The 18268-nt window shown below is 49.5% G+C and overlaps 1 protein-coding gene across 1 annotated transcript; it reads right to left on the bottom strand.

Moving 5' to 3' along the window:
• Positions 1-4699: 4699 nt before the first annotated feature.
• LOC143908669 (uncharacterized) lies at positions 4700-6577 on the bottom strand. The gene is made up of 2 exons (XM_077426417.1): positions 6330-6577; positions 4700-6200 (listed from the first exon to the last, which is right to left on the bottom strand). The coding sequence occupies exons 1-2, from the start codon at positions 6575-6577 to the stop codon at positions 4700-4702; spliced, it is 1749 nt and encodes a 582-aa protein (XP_077282543.1).
• Positions 6578-18268: the final 11691 nt, after the last annotated feature.

Raw genomic sequence — 18268 nt, 5'->3', positions numbered from 1 at the left:
AAATATTCTAGAGCTACCAATACTATGCGATGTGGGAAAAAAAGTTTTTTAAGGGGAATTTTTCGTTTCAAAATTTTTTTAAAAAATTTTAAAAAAGGGGGGCGAAAAAAACCCAGAAGAATTGTCATCTTTTTAAAAAAAAAATTTAAAAATATGTGAAATTTTTCAATGTTTTTCCTTTCCCCATTAGTCGATAGTTGGTACCCCAAAAATTTTAAAGGGGAAAAAATAGGTTTTGGGGGCGAATTTTAAATCGGGGGGCTTCGAGGGGGGGGGGCAGTTTTTGAGAACATGTTTTAAAAATGTTTTTTTGGGGGTTTTTTTTAAAAAGGAAGGGGGGGGGAAAAGGGGGGGGGAAAGTCTTAATAAAAAAAAAAAACCCTCTTACCTAATCCCCTCTCTTAAAACTTCAGGGGGTTAATTGGGCCCTTTTTCCCCCCCCCAAAATTAAAAATTTCCCCCCCCCCCCCCCTTACATAGTTTTTTAAAAGTTGGGGGGGCCGGGGGGTTTTTTTGGTTTTAATTTTTTTTTTCCCGGGGGGGTTTTTTTTTGGGGTGGTTTTTTTGGGGGCGGTGGGTTTTTTTGGGGGGCGGGTTTTTTCCGGGTTTTGGGGGGAAGGGCCGGGGGGTTTGGGGGGAAAAAGGGGGTTTTTTGGGGGTTTTGGGTTTTTTGGGGGGTTTTCCCGGTTGTCCAACGGGGGGGGGGGCGGGGGGGTTTTTTTAATTTTTGGGGGGGGTTTTTTGTTTTTATTTTTTTGCGGGGAAATTTTTTTTTGGGGGTTTTCTTCCTTTTTTTTTTTTTTTTAGGGTTTGGGGGTTTTTTGGGGTGGGGTTGGGTTTTTTTTGGCCGCCCTGGCTTGGGGCGGGGGGCCGCTTTTTAAAATTTTTGGGGGTTTTGGGGGGGGAAAGGGGGGGCCTATGGGGGTCTTTGGGGGGGTTTTTACAATTTTTTTGGGTTTCCGGGGGGCCCTTTTTGGGGGGTTTTTTTGGGGCCTTTTGGGCCCGGGTTTTGGGGGAACCCCTTCCTTTTTGGGGGGGGGGGGGTTTTCAGGGGCCCCGTTGGGGGGCCTTTTTTTTTGGGGGCCCTTTTCCGGGGGGGAAAAAGGTTTTTTGGGGTCTTTTTGGGCTTTTTTTAAAAAAGGGGCCGGGGGTTTTTGGGGGGGGAAATTTTTGGGGGGGGGGCCCCCGGCCCTTTTTTTGGGCCGCCCCAAAAACCGGGGGTTTTTTTTTTTTCCTGGCTTTTGCGGGGGGGGGGTGGGGTTTTTTCCCCAGCCAAAAATTTTTTTTTTTGGCGGGGGTGGGTTTCACCTTTTTTTTTAAACCCCCTTTTCCCCTTTTATCCCCCCCTAAATTTTTTTGGGGGTTTTTGGGGAATTTTTTCGTGGGGAATTTTTTTTGGGGAAAAAAAAATATTGTTTTTTGGGGAAAGGGGTAAAGGGGGGGGCCGATAATATTGTCCCTTCCCCTTTTCCCGGGAAAAAAAGTAATTTTTTTTTTTAAAAGCATATTTTTTAAAATTTTTTTAAAAATTATCTTTTTTTTTTCCCAAATTTTTAAAATTTCTTTTTAAACAAAAAAGCGGCGAAAAGGGGGGGGAAGGAGAAAAAAAGCAAGAAGGGGGGTATTGGGAAAAGGGATTGCCCCCCGGGGAAACTTTTGGGGGCCCCCGGGAAAAAAGCCCCAAAAAAGGGGGGACGAAAGAAAGGAAAGTGGGGAAAGGGGGGGGAAAACTGCGAGCGGAAAACGCAACGTTTGGGGCGGGGAAAGGGGGAAAAAAGCGAGCAAAAAGGGGGGGGAAACCCGGGGAAAAGGGGAAAACCCCCAACCCTTTTTTTTTAAAAAAAGGGGGGGACAAAAAAAAAAGGGGAAAGGAAAAAAAAAATTTTTAAAAGCGCACCGGTTTTATTTTAAAATGGCCGGGAAAAAAAAAGTGATTGTGAACTGTTGGGGCCCAAAAATTTCCCAAAAAAAAAAATTAAAAATTAATTAAAAAAACATTCAAAAAACTTTTCCCTTTTTTTAATGAAAAAGCGGGGGGGCAGGGGGAAAAAAACCCCGGGAACTTTTTTCCCCGGGGTTTTTTTTTAAGGGTTTTTCCCAAAAACCCCAACTAGGGGGGAAAAAAAAAAAAAAAAGGGGAAAAAGGAAACCCCGGAAAGGGGGGGGGCAAAAAAGGGGAAGAACGCGCGGAAAAGGGGGGGGCCCTTTTAAGGGAGGGAAAAGAAGGAAAAAAAAAAAACCCCCCATAATCTCGCCCAAAAAATTTATTTAACCTTTCCACGACCAAAAAAAAAAAAAAAAAAATTTGGGATTTGGGGGGTTGGGGGGGGGCGGGCCCCCAAACCCCCCAAGGGGTTTTTTTTTTTTTTTTCCTTTTTTGTATTTTTAAAAAAAATTAAAATTTTGGGGGTCCTTTCCCCCACAAACCCCCCGTTTAAGGGAAATAAGTTTTAAAAAATTTAAATGCCATTTTTTAAACGGAAAAAATTTTAAATTTTCGGAAATTTTATTTCGACCCCCTTTTTTGGTTTTTAAAAAGGGGAGCCCCCCTGTCCCCCCGCGGGGTTTTTTTTCCCCGGGTTTTCCCCCGGGGTTTTAAAACCCCGGGCCCCCCCCCCCCGGTGGGGTTGGGGGGGGGGCCGGTTTTTTCCCCCGCGAGCGGCCTGTGCTAAACGTTAGTATCGCGGAATTTTTTAATTCCGATATTGATATTGACAATTTAGAGGATAGTGATAGTGAAATTCAAGAGGAGAGGTCTGCTGCTCCCCCGCGTCAGCCACCCGCGCCCCGGCTCCCAACAGCTCAGGTGGGCACGCCACCCCGGATCTCACGCGGGCGAGCGCTGAGGAACGCTCTCGGCCTCCCGGCTCTCGGACGCGGGCGGGCACAAATAAGTGAGATTCAAGAGGAGAGGTCCGCTGCTCCCCCGCGTCAGCCACCCGCGCCCCTGCTCCCAACAGCTCAGGTGGGCACGCCACCCGGGATCTCACGCGGGCGAGCGCTGAGGATCGCTCTCGGCCTCCCGGCTCTCGGACGCGGGCGGGCGCAATCTTACGCCGATTCCCTCGCGCAGGGTCGCGAGTATCGTCCAACACCTGAGGACGAGAGATTGGCGGACGAGCTGGTGTTCGACGTGGTTCAAATTGTGCACATTGCGGGTTCTCCTCTTCCTCCCGTCAACCGCCCTGGCCGCCAAAATCCACGGGGGGCACTATCGGCAGCATTGAGACGGATGTCGGTGGGCCGCGGCCATGAAGCCCTCCCTCGTCGAGATTAAGGTATTTTTTTTCCTTTTTTTTACCGAAAAAATTGAAAATGTAAGAGCGAAAGAGAGACCGCGCGCGAGGAAGAGATAACGCAAACGGGGGATGGGAGCGAGAGAGACAGCGGCTCTTCCTAGAAAAAAACATGAAGAGGACTCCGCAACGGTTAAATCGTCATCGGTGAGATCATTGCGGAGTCAAGTGTCTAACTCGCTGTTTTGTTTATATTCGCCGATAAAATTCCAGCAGCCGAACGGAGCCTTTGTAATACCCCCGCGCCGATAAAGTGACGACCCCTCCCCCCCCCTCGGCGGTACCCCCTGTCAATACGATATGTTTATTAATATTTAATAAACATGTCCCGACACGCTCGCCGACCCCTCCCCCCCGCTCCCCCTCACCAACGAGTCGTCCTCCCCCCCCGCTCCTCCTCACCAACGAGTCGTCCTCCCCCCCGCTCCCCCTCACCAACGAGTCGTCCCCTCCCGGCAGACCTCTCGTCCGCGAGTCCTTCCCTCCCCCGCCCCTCACCCCCCTGAGATCCCCGGCCTAGGACTGTCACTGTTTTATCTACTTAGGGGCCACTCTTCTTCAGGGCGCGAGAGCCATTGTGGTCCTAGCCACCATTTAGTCTTGATTAGTTCCCTGGCAGAACATCCTCTGGACGGAAGATCAGCAGGGTTTTAATCTCCAGGAACATGACGCCAATCATCAGGTTCTGTCAATTGCCTAATTTCTTGCACTCGTCGCCAGACAAACGTCGCCCATTGACTTTCTCTCTTGATCCATGCAAGCACCGTGGAAGAATCAATCCAACAGTATACCTTGACCTCAGGGCGATTCAAATACTTGATGGTGCTACACAGTAAGCGAGCTCCAATAACAGCACCCATCAATTCCAGGCGTGGAATCGTTGGCTTTCCTAGGGGTGCGAGTCTAGATTTGGCCTGAACTAAGTGAACTTTAATCCCCTGGCTGCAGACAACTCTTACAAAAATTACTGCGGCATAAGCGGCTTGACTGGCATCTACAAACAAATGGAGTGACAAAAAATCATTATTTCCTCCAAAAGCCCATCGCGGAATTCTAACTTCACGAAGAAGCTCTAAGTCTCGAAGCCACTTGACAAATGCTGCGCCCGTCTCCTCATCGACCGTCTCGTCCCAATTTGTCTTCTTAGTCCACAATGCCTGCAGAATAAGCTTCGGGCACAAGAGCACCGGGCAAACAATGCCAATCGGGTCGAATACCTTCTGTGTGGCTGCCAAAATCTTCCTTTTTTTGGACTACCTCGGGGATCCTTGGCTGTAAACAATGGCCGGAAATCTTTAATATGTCCTCATCTTTATCCCAGACAAGGCCTAAAACTGGAGTTTCTGTCGAGGGATTCATATCGCCAGAATACTCCCACCCTCGAAGATCAAATCCTCCTTTACTCATGTCGCATATAGAGTCGCCTTTTTTTTGAAACTTTTTACCTCGTCGACCGTTGGGTGACTCGTTATACTGTTGTCAACGTAGAAGGATTTTGCAAGATCACGTATTAAGTTGATCTCCTCCTTGGGCAAGTCTCGAGCGATGTTCTCCAGATGAAGATCGATGGTTGCTCCCAGCAAAAATGGGCTGCTTGATACTCCAAAAACGACACGACAGTGTCGATAGACCACAAATTCCGTATCTTCAGGCCGTCTCTTCCACAAAAATTTCATAACGTCTCGATTTTGTTTCGAAACGCTAATCTGGAGGAATGCCTTTCGTATATCTGCTATCACTTCAAATTTCTGCAGCCTGAATCGTAGCAGCAACTCGGGTATCAATTCGATGAAATTTGGTCCCGTCTCTAAGCACTGATTCAACGAGGGACCTCCTCTTTCTCTTGACGATGCATCGAAAACCGGGCGAATCCGAGTCGTGCTATTTTCCTTAACTACGTGTCTGTGTGGCAGGTAATGTCCATAATCCTTTGCTTTATTGCTAGAAAGTTCTTCTATTATACCATCGTTTAACCAATCCTGAAAGACGTCGTCGTAGGCTTGGTAGAGACCATCTTGTTTTAGCTTCTTGCTTGTACTTTCTAACCTCCGCTCAGCCGTCGCACGATTCATCGGTAGAGTTGGGTGGTTCTCCTTCCAGGGCAAACATACTTCATAACGTCTTTGCTCGATTATGATTGTAGAGTGTCGAAAGCCTTTTAGGACGTTTTCTTGATGCTGTTCCTTCGTAGATTTTTGGATGGGATCTTGTATTCCCAAAACGTCCAAATTCCACAGGTCTTCGATCTTTGCCTCGTCCACAAACATAGAAAAAGCGATCGCCACACTGTCGTTGTGCTGACAAACGTGCGATGGATTTTTGACCATTATTGTCCATCCAAACTTGGTATCAACAACCGTTACTCCATTATCAAGTTGAACTATTCGACCGGTTAGAAGCTTGCCAGCAACATCGGCTCCTATCAAGAGGGAAATCGGTACTTCATCGTGGTTAGCATCTGTGAGATTAATGGATTTTCTACTTAGTTCTTTGATCCAAGAACCTCCGGTCACCCTGGGAATATTGACACATATTTTATTCTGCTCGAATGCGTTGAAATTGCACGCATAGCCACCGTCAAGACTACGTAAACAAACGAGGTAGCGTTTGTGATCCAGAGGTTGAGTACTCACGCCTCCAAACAGCGAATGAATCATCGTGCGATTACCTGTTTCCTTGAATTGCATCTTGGCAGTTACGTCAGCTGAGATATACGAATGATGTGACCCAGAGTCAACGACCGCTCGAATTAACTGTTCCTGATTGTCGTTGTATACTTTAACCATAAGTGTCTGCATAAAAACTTCCGGGCCCGATGACAGATTGGACAGATTCTCCACGACGTCCTTTTGTTGAGTGTCCGTCTTCGCTTTACTTCCGGAGCTCGACGTATTAGAGGCCACACTACAACACAACAACAGAATATGCCTGTGACCACACCACGCACACTTACCCTTATAACGACAACTCTTGAGGTTATGTCCGATTTTGGCACAACAAAAGCAGGCTCTCTTTTATTTAACAATCTTCTGCCTCTCTGCCAGAGATAGTTTCTTAGCCTTTTCACAATTCACACAGTTATGCCGTTTGTCACAAAAAATGCATTTAGAGTCGATCGTTTCATTTACTGTTAAAAGTCCTGCCGCCGTTGGTGTTTCCGACGCTTCCTGTTTCGTTCTCTTATTCCTATCCTTCACCTTTGCCTCTGAGGTGATGCCGATACCACTAACAACCATTTCAATTCTTTGTTCTGCCTGAACCTCTTTCGCCAAAAACGACATGAGGTTAGTGAGCCTGTCCTTTGCGACGGTAGCGCCAGACGACGCCGGTGATCATTGCCAAACTCTCAATGTCTCCTCCGGCAACGAAGATTCCACTAGAGGATACAACATGGCCGCACACATTTCAGTAGTGACACCAAGCGACTCGAGCGCTCTCAACTGCGTTTCAAGCTTATCGAACAGGTTACCGACGGATGGCTTCTTTCCCGACTTAGTGGTGTTGTTCAACACCAACTTGAGCAGCTCGCGCACGTATAGCTCAATTAACAAATCGCTTTTACCGAATCTTGATTTTAAACTGTCTATGACTTTGTCATAATTTTCCGCGATTGGTGGATAACTATTCACGAGATCACTAGCTCTAGAATCCTTTACCATAGCCAGAACTAAATATTGGAATTTATCTTCCTTGGTAATCTGTTGATTTTCGTGAATATTCTTAAAGAGACTCCAAAATTGCAACCACTCGCGTAACTCTCTGCTGAATTTCTGTAACTCGATCTTCGGTAGCTTGAATCGTTTATCTTGGATGGCTTGTTCGTTGTCACGTCTGTTTCTTGGTTGAACAGCCTCGCCGTCATTTGCAATTGGGGGCATCGGTTGCATCAGATTCGTAACTTGTGTCTTGATGCGATAATACTTGAGACGATATTCATCGCATGTCGCGGATTCTTCTTCGAGGTCCTGATCCGTCATTTCTTCTTGATTGAGTAGTAACTGTTGCAACTTATCGTTGAGATCCTCGATTTCACTGGCTTTATCTTTTAACAACGCAAACTGTGCTTGTATATCCTCGATTGCTCCCTCTCTACTTATATTCGTTGAAAGCCAGTTGTATGTCCTTGTGAATGCCGCACGCGCGGTTTTCCTTAACTTCTTGCAGTTATCCATGATCACAAGAGATTATTTACGCCAGGGTCCTGTCACGGTCGCCAGATGTTCAAACTTGAACTGAATAAGATGCGTAAATAAGGCACGGATATGTAAGGAATGATATCTTTATTCGGGGTTTCTCAAGAACGCACGTGTCGCTAGCATATCTCAACGAACTCTGCCCGCACACACTCATACCACACAGGAGACAAGCCTGCCAACCACTCGAAAAATAAGAATTTTCTCTCACAAGCCACACAAGCGCTCTCTAACAAAGTTTTCTCTCTACAAAATGTATAATGTATATGATTTTATTTGTATAGCAGAATTTGTAAAAGTTCTTGGGAACGTTTTTACTGAAAAAAAACGCCTTTCCAACCCCGGGAGGGGAGTGAAATAAAGATTAATTGATTGATATATATCTTTATATTTATATGCTATACAAATAATATAAATAAAAAACTAAATAAAAGCTTAGTTTTTGTTTTTTTTTTGCAATTTTTTTTAAATAATTACATGTTTTTAATTGCAGTGTTTTAAATAGTTTTAAACAGTAGTTTAAAACTGTTTAAAACAAAAATGTTTAAAACAGTGTCCACTGTTTTAAATCAGTTTTAATCAGACAGTTTTAAGGAGGTTCGATGGCTTCATCGGAGGGAGTAGTGGGACGCGGGGGTTCTGGAAACAACGCACTAGCGTTTGAAGTAATGGGAATGAAGGGGATTGCTTTGATTGGTCGCCGCGTGCGTATAATGCGTGCTGCTGTTCACGTCGTTCATGACCGTGGAAGTCTAGCAGACAAAAAATTAAGCAATTTATACTTTAATAATTAATTTTTCTACGAAATGTGCGGTAACCTTCCCCTTTCTTTCGCTCATTTATTTGTAAATTATTAAGTTACATATGCATATTTTTCTTTTCTTATGATTTGCATTTTTTCTTGCACTTATTTCATTCTGAAGGTATATGCAATATATCATTTCCCATAAAAACCTATGTTAAAAATGCAGCCAGTTTCATGAAATTTTAATATGTTGTTTTGGAATACAAAATAGAATTATGTAAATTTTTTGGGAATTTTTTATCGTCCCGTTTTGAAAAAAATCTAATCCAAAAATTGTACTTTTTAAGTTTTTGGAGTAGATTTTAATCAAAACGGGACGGTGAAAAATTCTTAAAAAATTCACATAATTCTATTCTGCATTCCAGAACAACATATTAAAATTTCATGAAACTCTCTGCATTTTGTTGTAATTATCAAACCTCCTTAAACAAATTGATTAAATTTGCCAACCCTGCACACAACTGTTTATTCTATAGTTCATACAATGATACGCTGGTTTAAACGGAACACGCTATCGCCCTTGTTTACGCCGCGGGCGCAACGAATCTTGCGGCTGGGTACGGGCGCACGACGCAGTATCTCCAACGGGGATGTAGTACAGTCACTTTAGACAAAAATCAAGCGAAACCTCGGAAAAAATGTCAGCAAGGTAAATTTTGGCACAGACCTTCGTTTTTGCTGTGACGTTGCGGCTCGCCGCATCGTCGCGGCGCCCCGCCTCCGTCACAGGACGCGGAATTTCGCGCCCAGGGACGGACCGGGGAGGCAACGGCGAGATCTCCAGGGGTCGTATTAAATCGCGTTTCCGCATTCTGAATACTTTCTTTTTTTTTTGCAATGTAATACGCGCGGCACCTCACCCACACCACGGCAAACATTCGAGGGAGTACTTGGCGAAGGAAATCAAGGACGATCGATAACCCGGGAGGGGTGGCAAACGCGGAAGCAGCAGAGATTGCGGGCTGGCGAGAGCAACGCGGCAGGCGGGCGTCACGTGCGGCAGCGACGGACGAGGCCGCCGATAACGGGGCCCCAAGCGCTTGGGTAAACACCCGGCTTCAGCAAATGATCTCAACAAAACATCGACCTACGGGGTGACTGATCACCGCCCCAGGGTCAAACCGGAGGCACACCGGCGAGAACCGAATTCCGTCCGCTGCTAAGGACAGAATTGAGGAGTCGCACGCCGCCGAGGGACCGTTGCACGCCCCCGAAGGATCTCGTATTGACAGCACTGCGCCGGGACACCGCGGGCTTGCAAGCTCGCGCCCGATTGGCCCGCGCGCCCCTCCGGAAGGGGTACCGTATCGATTCCGCAATCGAGCGGGTCTAGCGTTTTCACTCTCTGGTCGTCCGTCGGCGAGATACGTTTCGTAAGATACGCGATAGCCACCCCGAGTCGGGTATTTCGATATTTGTCTGGAGGATCGAGGATCGTGGTGGAAGGCGACGGCGAGGAGCCCAGGAGGAGGCGTATCCCCGGTGAGGTTGCCCGTAAATCGCGATATATAAAGCCACGACACCGCCCTCCGGTACACGCTCTCGCTCGGGATAACGTATGTTAAGATTGAGTGTAATTTCGCGATCGATAACGAGAGCGAAGGGCCTCGGGATGGTATCGTGGCCGCGGAACCGTGGTACAAGCGTTGTGGCGAATCCCTGGAGATCGCGATAGGCGTTAATGAGTTCGATATCGCGAGTGTATTGCGTTGTCCTTGCGACCTTGGTGTACGGCCGCATACGGGCAGGTAGGGCGTCAATTGCGTTACCGTTTCTTCGCGTCGGGAAATTCTGGTGTTCGAGCGTCGGTGTTAGCGTATCGATTTGTGTTCGGATCTCGTTATTACGGGTTGATAATTGTGCTCTCGCGTTGAGAAACTTTGCGTCCGGTATTACTTGCGTTGCGTCCTATACTCGCGTTAGGAAATTACCGGCGTTCCCACGCTTTGTGCGTTTAGATGTTGCTTGCGTAGTTCTTCCTGGCGTTCCGTGGTTATTAGACGCGTACTTCGAGTCAAAGGTGGTGTGGCCTTCTCCACACCTGGCGCCCAACATTATTAGCGATATCGCGACGTGCTTGGTTAAATGACTCGGCGCCTCCCCGTGGCGCCCGAACCGAATATATCGCGTTAAGTTAAGATATCATTGCGACAGAGTTTTCGTACGGTTCCGGACGTGGGTTTCACGCAATCCAAGCGTGACGTACCATTATTTCGCGACATTTTGCGTTGAACCTCACTCTCATGAGTGATGTTAAGAGTAGTATTCTTGCGTGTTATAATTTCCGACTCGAATTATTAATTGTTTGAAAATAGAACCTTCAGCGTGTTTATTAGAGACCCAAGTAATACTCCGTGGATGTCTCGCGTCCGCATTAATATTATTTCTGTTAAATGAATCGCAACACCCCGCCACCGGCTATTCTTGATTTATTTATCGAATTTATCTTGTGTTTGATCGAAGCCGGATGGATAAACGTTGTTATTTTCTCGACAACCAGTACTCAATAAATGTTATATTCTTTGTTATCTGACGGAGTATGAAATTAACGTGTCACCCCGCCGAATATCGCGCCGCCCTTCATTAACCCCGCCCGTGATCAGGTCAAGCTAGCCGATTCCACGCACCTCCCCACTTCGTTTTGCGTCTCGTTTAGGTTTTCGCGATTTTGTGGACGCGAAGGTACGCGTCTGGCGCCCAACCTTCGGAACATTTCGTGGAGTATCGGAGGTGCGAGGAAATCACTGGAGAGGCCAACCATCCCGCTCTCCTAAGTCCTTTTGATCCGGCTCACGTCCCGGAGCGGTCCGGGAGTGCAAAAAGTCGTGACAAAATTTGGCGCCCAACATGGGGCTGCCGAAAGATCGCCGAAAGGCACGTAAAGGGCTCGGTACGGCGCTACGATATTTTCGTGCGGGTGACAAGAGTCTCGCGGATTACTTGCTGATTTCGTTTCCTTGTGTTTGTCGGAATAAAGATTTAATCCTTTCTTTATTTCATGTTTTGATGCGATATTATATATGATATATTTCTGATTGCGATATTATTTAATTGTGTTGTGCCATATTATGTTTTGTCTAACCTCTTTCTTGCAGCTTGGTGTGAAATATTATTTGAAAATTGATTATTGAAGTAAATGTATTCGGGTGGGTTACTCGGTAAATCGGAGATATTATTCGGTGCCGTGTGACGCGTTGGAATTTGGTGAAAGTGCGATCGCGATAACACCGGAATTCGGTGTTTACATCGAGCGGACTAGCGCGTCAGAAAAACTGTTTGCCTATTTCGCGTTACCGTTACATTCCTTTCGCGAGTGTTATTGTTCGTGTATTATTGTTCGCGTGTTATTCTCTTTCGGAAATACGGTAACATTCCGTAGCTTTCGCGCGGAATATAGATTTTGCTTTCGAGAATAATTTCGAACAACGAAATGAATTCCACCGAGCTTACCGATGAGTGGATCCTCCACGCTACGCGCGAGGAACGGATCGCCGAATTGAGTCGACGCGGATTGGCCACCGACGGGTCCGATCCCGAGCTGGCGCTTCGCTTGTTACGCTTGCTGACGACCGCGCGTCGCGGCAGCGGCTCCGAAAGGGCATCCGAGTCGAACCGTGTGGCCGACTCCGAATCGAACCGCGCGACGAACGTCGAATTAATACAGCTGACGGGGGCCGATGCGAGTCCCCCGGTTAATGCAGGATACCTTGAGATTCCTGTGGGGGACATCCGCCCGGATAGTCCGTCCGCGGGATTGGTTGCGTCTTCGCACCTCGATCACTCGGGCGTTTCCCGGGATCACGTGCATCGAACCTCTCCCGAGGCGGGCGACAACTCCGCGACGACCATTTAAAATATCATGCGGAAATGGGACTTAAAGTTTTCGGGCGCGCGCGGAGAGGATGCCGAAACGTTTCTGTTGCGCGTTGAAGAAGGCCGCGAATTGATTCCGGTCGCTGATGAGGAAAGAACGATGTCTCCCGTTCTTTCTCTCAGGTATAGCGCTTTATTGGTTTCGCGGGAAGAGGGAACGGCTGACGACATGGGCCGCGTTTAAAACCGCGTGGCGTACACGTTTCGGAAACCTGGATTTTCAGTTTGCTTTTCGCGACGAAATTATGCGGCGAACGCAGGGGGAACAGGAGTCCGTAACGGACTTCCTGACTTGCTTAAACACTCTTTACAATCGGTTATCGCCGCCGTGGCGCGAGGAGGAGAAGGTCGGGTACGCGCACCGACACATGCTGCCCCTGTTGCAGACTTTAATACCTCGGGACGCGGTAGACAATTTGGACGCGCTTGAGCAATGGGCTGCGCGTGCGGAAACTAGCTACCGCGCCGCACAGAATTATCGTGCTCCGCCTCCACCGGAACGGTCCTTCTTCCCGGATCTCGCTTACCGAACGCCGAAAGGCGCGAACCAACAGGGGGCGGGCAACATCGCGATTCCGTGGCTGCTATCGGCGCGACTAACGCAAATTCGAGCGGAGCGGGGGCGGGCGCGAGGAGGGCCAATGCCCGCGGGCCGAAAGAGAATACCCCGGCCGTGACTGCCGCATTTGCGGCGAATGTGCCGAGCACCTCATCGGTCACCGCAAACGCGACGCAGGCCGCAAAATGTTGGAATTGCGATTCGACTGGGCATTTCGCGCGTGATTGCAAGGCCCCGCCGCGTAAACACTGTTATCGGTGTGGAAAGGCCGAATACACCACCCGCACTTGCCCGACGTGTTCGGGAAACGAGTAAAGGAGTCGCAAACCAGGGGCGACCCGACTCCTACCCCCTCCGCCCCTGAAAAGTCGTTACCGATGGAGCACCGCGATGCCGCGTATAGCGCGTTTAACGAACAGGGAGGCTCGGCCTCTCTCAAGTTTCTGCGCATCCAAATCAAGGGATTTGAGATCAGCGCTTTAGTAGACTCGGGTTCTAGCCGTACGTTTGCGGGTCCGGAAATTATCGCCTTAATTAAGCAGCTCGGTTTTAAGTTCAATCCGGCCGGCGGCAGGCGCGTGACGACCGCGACCAATCAGACGGCGAGAGTAAGGGGGGAAGTGAGGGTCCCGATTAGCGTGCACGGTAAAACATTGAACATGAGAGTTTATTCACTACCGACATTAGCGTTACCGTGTATCTTAGGTGTGGATTTCCTGACGGCATTCGGAGTAAAGATCAATTTCGCGAACGGTACTTGGAATTTCGTTGAGGATTCCTCGCGATCTTACCCTTTCGAGAAGGGATCTTCTAGCTCTCTCGCGAGCGTTCGAGTGATAGTGGCCGGAGATGACAGCGTGGATATCGAGCTAGGTCAATCGGGGGAAGGAGAAGGGACGCGAAAACCAGAAGCGTCGCCTCTCGTTTGCTGCGGACTAAGCGAGTTAACTCCCGAACAAGAAAAACAGTTACAATCGTTCCTAAAGTCACAAATTGCTGGAAGTGCAGAAGAACTCGGCGCCACCACATTGACCGAGCATAATATCGATGTAGGAGACCACCCTCCAATTCGGCAACGTTGTTACCCCGTGTCACCGAAAATAAAGGAAGCCGTTTACGAGGAAGTAGATCGCCTACTAAAGGCCGGTATAATAGAGCCGTCGCAGAGCGAGTGGTCGACGCCTATCGTCATGATTAAAAAGCCTAACGGGACGTATCGCTTCTGTTTAGATTTCCGACTCGTGAACAATGTCTCGAAAAAGGACGCGTACCCACTACCGTATATGAACGCGATCTTAGACAAACTGCGTAAGGCACGGTATATTTCGACCATCGACCTCAGCCAGGCTTACTTCCAGATCCCGCTATCAAAAAAGAGCAAGGAAATCACGGCCTTTGCGGTACCGGGAAAAGGCTTATTTCATTTTAAGCGAATGCCGTTTGGCTTAACGGGAGCTCCCGCCACCTTTCAGAGGTTATTAGATCGCTTAATTGGACCAGAAATGGATCCTTACGCGTTTGCGTATCTGGATGATATCGTCGTGGCTACCGAAACTTTCGAAGAGCATCTCGAGTGGTTGGGACGAGTTTTCGCGCGTATTCGCGAGGCGGGCTTAACGATTAATCCTGAGAAAAGTAAATTCTGTCGCTCGCAAGTAAAGTACCTCGGATTTTTAGTCCAACGGGAGGGTTTGAAGGTCGATCCCGACAAGACTGTTGCGATTAGGGAATATCCCGCGCCGCGTAACCTCCGACAGTTACGCCGCTTTATCGGTATGGCCTCTTGGTACCGTCGTTTCATCCCGCAGTGTGCTACTCTTCTCGAACCGTTAACGCGGTTACTTAAAAAGAATCAGGTGTGGGAATGGGGCGAAGAACAAAGGTCCGTTTTTGACACAATAAAGGAGTGTCTGACGTCCCCGCCAACCCTATCGTGTCCGGACTTTAGCGTGCCGTTTGTGCTGCAAACAGATGCAAGCTCCGTGGGTCTAGGCGCTGTGCTAACACAGCCGATTGACGGTCACGAGCAAGTGGTGGCTTTCGCGAGTAGAGCCCTGTCCGACACGGAGAAAAAGTACTCGACAACCGAGCAGGAATGCCTAGCGGTCGTGTGGGCAATTAAGAAATTCCGACCCTACCTCGAAGGCTATCGCTTCACGGTTATTACGGACCATAGCAGTCTACGCTGGTTCCATAACCTAAAGAATCCTACCGGACGTCTAGCCAGATGGGCCCTCGAACTTCTCGAGTACGACTACAGTATCGAACATAGGAAAGGTGCGATGCACCACGTGCCGGATGCGCTTTCGCGAATATATGAGCAAGGATGTCGAGGTGTGCGCTGTCGCCGCGGTTGACGATGACTGGTATGTTAGACGATTCCGAGAAGTTCTCGAGAAACCGCGTCGATTCCCGGGATGGAAAGTAGAGGAAGATCAGCTATACTTTCGCCGACCTCACCCCGTAATAAACGAAACCGTGGAGGACCTTAATCGATGGAAATTAGTCGTGCCGAAGGACTCGCGGGGGGATATTATTCGGGAAAACCACGATCCGCCTCAGGCCGAACACTTGGGCGTCGAGAAGACGTACCGCCGTGTCGCGACAAGATATTATTGGCCGCGGATGTATAGAGAGATCGCCCAGTACGTGCGCCGGTGTGACACTTGTCAGCGGACTAAAGTAGAGCAAGATGTTCCCGCGGGGTTAATGGGTCAACGCGTAATAGAGGCTCCGTGGACGGTCGTTGCCGCGGATATAATGGGGCCACTCCCGCCTAGTAAATCGGGGCACGCATATCTTCTCGTGGTGCAGGATTTTTTCACGAAGTGGATCGAGTGTTGCCCGTTACGTAAGGCTACCGGCAAGAAAATCAGAGAGGCTATCGAAGACCTCGTTATTTTTCGTTGGGGAGCCCCGCGCGTCTTGTTAACTGACAACGGCACCGAGTTTTTGAATCGAGAATTGCACGCGTTAGCGGAACAGTACGGCATTCAACACACAACGGTACCGCCGTATCACCCACAAGCGAACCCTGTTGAACGAGTCAATCGCGTATTGAAAACGATGATTACCGCTTACTTGGAACGGGACCACCGCGAATGGGACCAACATATTAACGAGTTAATCTATCTCGCGGACGGGAAGCCGAAACTGTCGCGGTGGAGAACTCCGATCCTACCCTTTGGAGGGAAAGAATGGAGAAGACCCAACAGTTACGGACATGGATTGTCGAAAATTTAGAGACGGCTCGAATGAAACAAACCCAATATTATAATTTGCATAGGCGAGATCGCCAGTTCGTGGTGGGCGACCGCGTATTGAAACGGCAGCACGTCTTATCGTCCGCCGCTCAGCACGTTTCCGCGAAATTGTCTACCAAATTTCATGGCCCCTTTTTCGTACGAAAGATTCTGTCGCCAGTTGTATACGAGCTTGCCGATTCATTAGGCCACTCGATCGGAAAAATTCATATCAAGGATCTAAAACCTTATTATGAATAATATTCGCGTTCTTCCTTTGTTATTATTGTGGGGCTCACGCTTTTAAGTGTCTTTCCGTAGGCTACCGAACAGGCTCTGAGGTAAGGAGAGACCCAGAAAGAGAGTTAGTTTTCCTCTTATGGATCCCCGCGACCCGTGGTTGAGTAAGTGGATTGACCGGCTACGCGATTGCTGCATATGCCGGCACACCCGTCTACACGGGGGAGGCGACGGGGAGCAAAGCCACTCCGAGGCGGCTACCCCGACCGTCATCGGGACCACGGAGGTGGACACCCAGGCCGCGCCCGAGACCATGGAGGTCGAGACCCAGACCAAAAGCGGGCGAATCATTCAGGCCTCCGACTCGGAAGAAGGATCCTCCAGTGGCGAGATGCTCTGGTGGATAAAACAGTCCCCCGGGTGGAAGAGCGTCCGATCCACGTCGTCCCCGGACCGCCCGGCGATGGAGGCTGCCGACTGGCCGTCTATTCCGAGGGACCCGAGCCCGGATACCACGTCAGCGGACAGGGCCGAAGAGGACCGGCCACGGGCGAGGGAGGCTTGCTGGAATTGCGGATCTCCCTCCCATTTCGCTTACGAATACCCCTTGCCAAGGAGACCAGGATTTTGCTTTCGGTGCGGCCAGAAAGGCTACACGGTGCGCACCTGCCCTGAGTGCGGCGCAGCCTGGAGGCTGGAAGGCCCCTACAAAAAGGGCAAAGGCCACGAGGCCCTGGGCCAAGAGGCTCCGAGGAAGCGCGGACCCCCTCCCGGAACACCGCGTTACTGAGCCCCAAAACTCGCGATACCGCGAGATGTAATTTCTCTGTGTTCCTTTTTTTTCTCCTTTCTTCTTTTTCGTTCCTTTTTTTTTATCGGCACCAAGATACCAAAATTTTCTTTTTCGTTGCGTCGGGGGAGGAAATAATCTTCCTTTGGCGATACCTAGTGCCAGATTTGCCTTCTTGTGTGTAAATAAATTGCTGTAAGCAAGCTGTAAGCGAAGTTCTTAACCCACCCAAAGACCTCCGTCTTTGGTCAAATTCCGGATCGCAGAAAACCCGCCGTGAACGGCCGTCGCGTCAGAGATACCGCGCCGGTCCGATCGTACGTAATAGGGCCACGATAGGACATATTCGCGCTCTCGTTCTGCGGTCGACACGTCATTTCGCGTTAGGTTGGTTTTGGAATGCTCGCCGAGGGCGGCGGAGCGAAACTTAGGGCCGCTAGTCGAAAACGACCCGGCAAGTTATGGCCGAGTACTGCCGGCGTACTCGACCAAAAAGGGGGGGTAACTCCTCCGCTTTGGTATTGGTGTTAGGTTTGGTTCTGGATAGACGGTCGACAACAAGCGGGAGGCATTTCGCCGTCGTGGGCTATCGTACAGGAGTCCGACTGCGCCGCGTGGACAGGTCCGAAACGGGGAAACGGGGAGATAATGAATTGCGTTCCCGGATTGCGATCCCCGAGGTTCTACAGTGCGTGGGGGTGGGCCGAAGAGTTGTTAGGATAGAATTAGCTTTCTTTTTTTTTCCAGCGTAACAGTTTTTTTGTTTTGCTATGTTGTGATGTCCTACTTGTGTTCGTTCCGTTGTCCTGAGGCCCGAAGCTGGAGATCTCGATCGCGTGGCGTTCCTATGGTCACCCCCGGGGGGCGAGTGGCTAAACGGGGCAGCCGCACCCGGTGGGCTTCTTCTTGGGGTGGGGTGTTGTGACGTTGCGGCTCGCCGCATCGTCGCGGCGCCCCGCCGCCGTCACAGGACGCGGAATTTCGCGCCCAGGGACGGACCGGGGAGGCAACGGCGAGATCTCCAGGGGTCGTATTTAATCGCGTTTCCGCATCCTGATTACTTTCTTTTTTTTTGCAATGTAATACGCGCGGCACCTCACCCACACCACGGCAAACCTTCGAGGGGGTACTTGGCGAAGGAAATCAAGGACGATCGATAACCCGGGAGGGGTGGCAAACGCGGAAGCAGCACAGATCGCGGGCTGGCGAGAGCAACGCGGCAGGCGGGCGTCACGTGCGGCAGCGACGGACGAGGCCGCCGATAGCGGGG

Source organism: Temnothorax americanus, unplaced genomic scaffold (assembly GCF_048541705.1).
Source record: "Temnothorax americanus isolate GAGA-0224 unplaced genomic scaffold, ASM4854170v1 Scaffold110, whole genome shotgun sequence".
Taxonomy (NCBI): domain Eukaryota; kingdom Metazoa; phylum Arthropoda; class Insecta; order Hymenoptera; family Formicidae; genus Temnothorax; species Temnothorax americanus.
The sequence above is the reverse complement of the archived record's forward strand: the minus strand, read 5'-3'. Positions and strand labels throughout refer to the sequence as shown.

Bases quoted from the DNA above. Each gene is read 5' to 3' on its own strand.
- LOC143908669 (XM_077426417.1), bottom strand. From the start codon at position 6,577: ATGTCGTTTTTGGCGAAAGAGGTTCAGGCAGAACAAAGAATTGAAATG. The intron at 6,201-6,329 runs GCAGAAGATTGT...GTTGTGTTGTAG, and splicing joins AAACTATCTCTGGCAGAGAG to TGTGGCCTCTAATACGTCGA.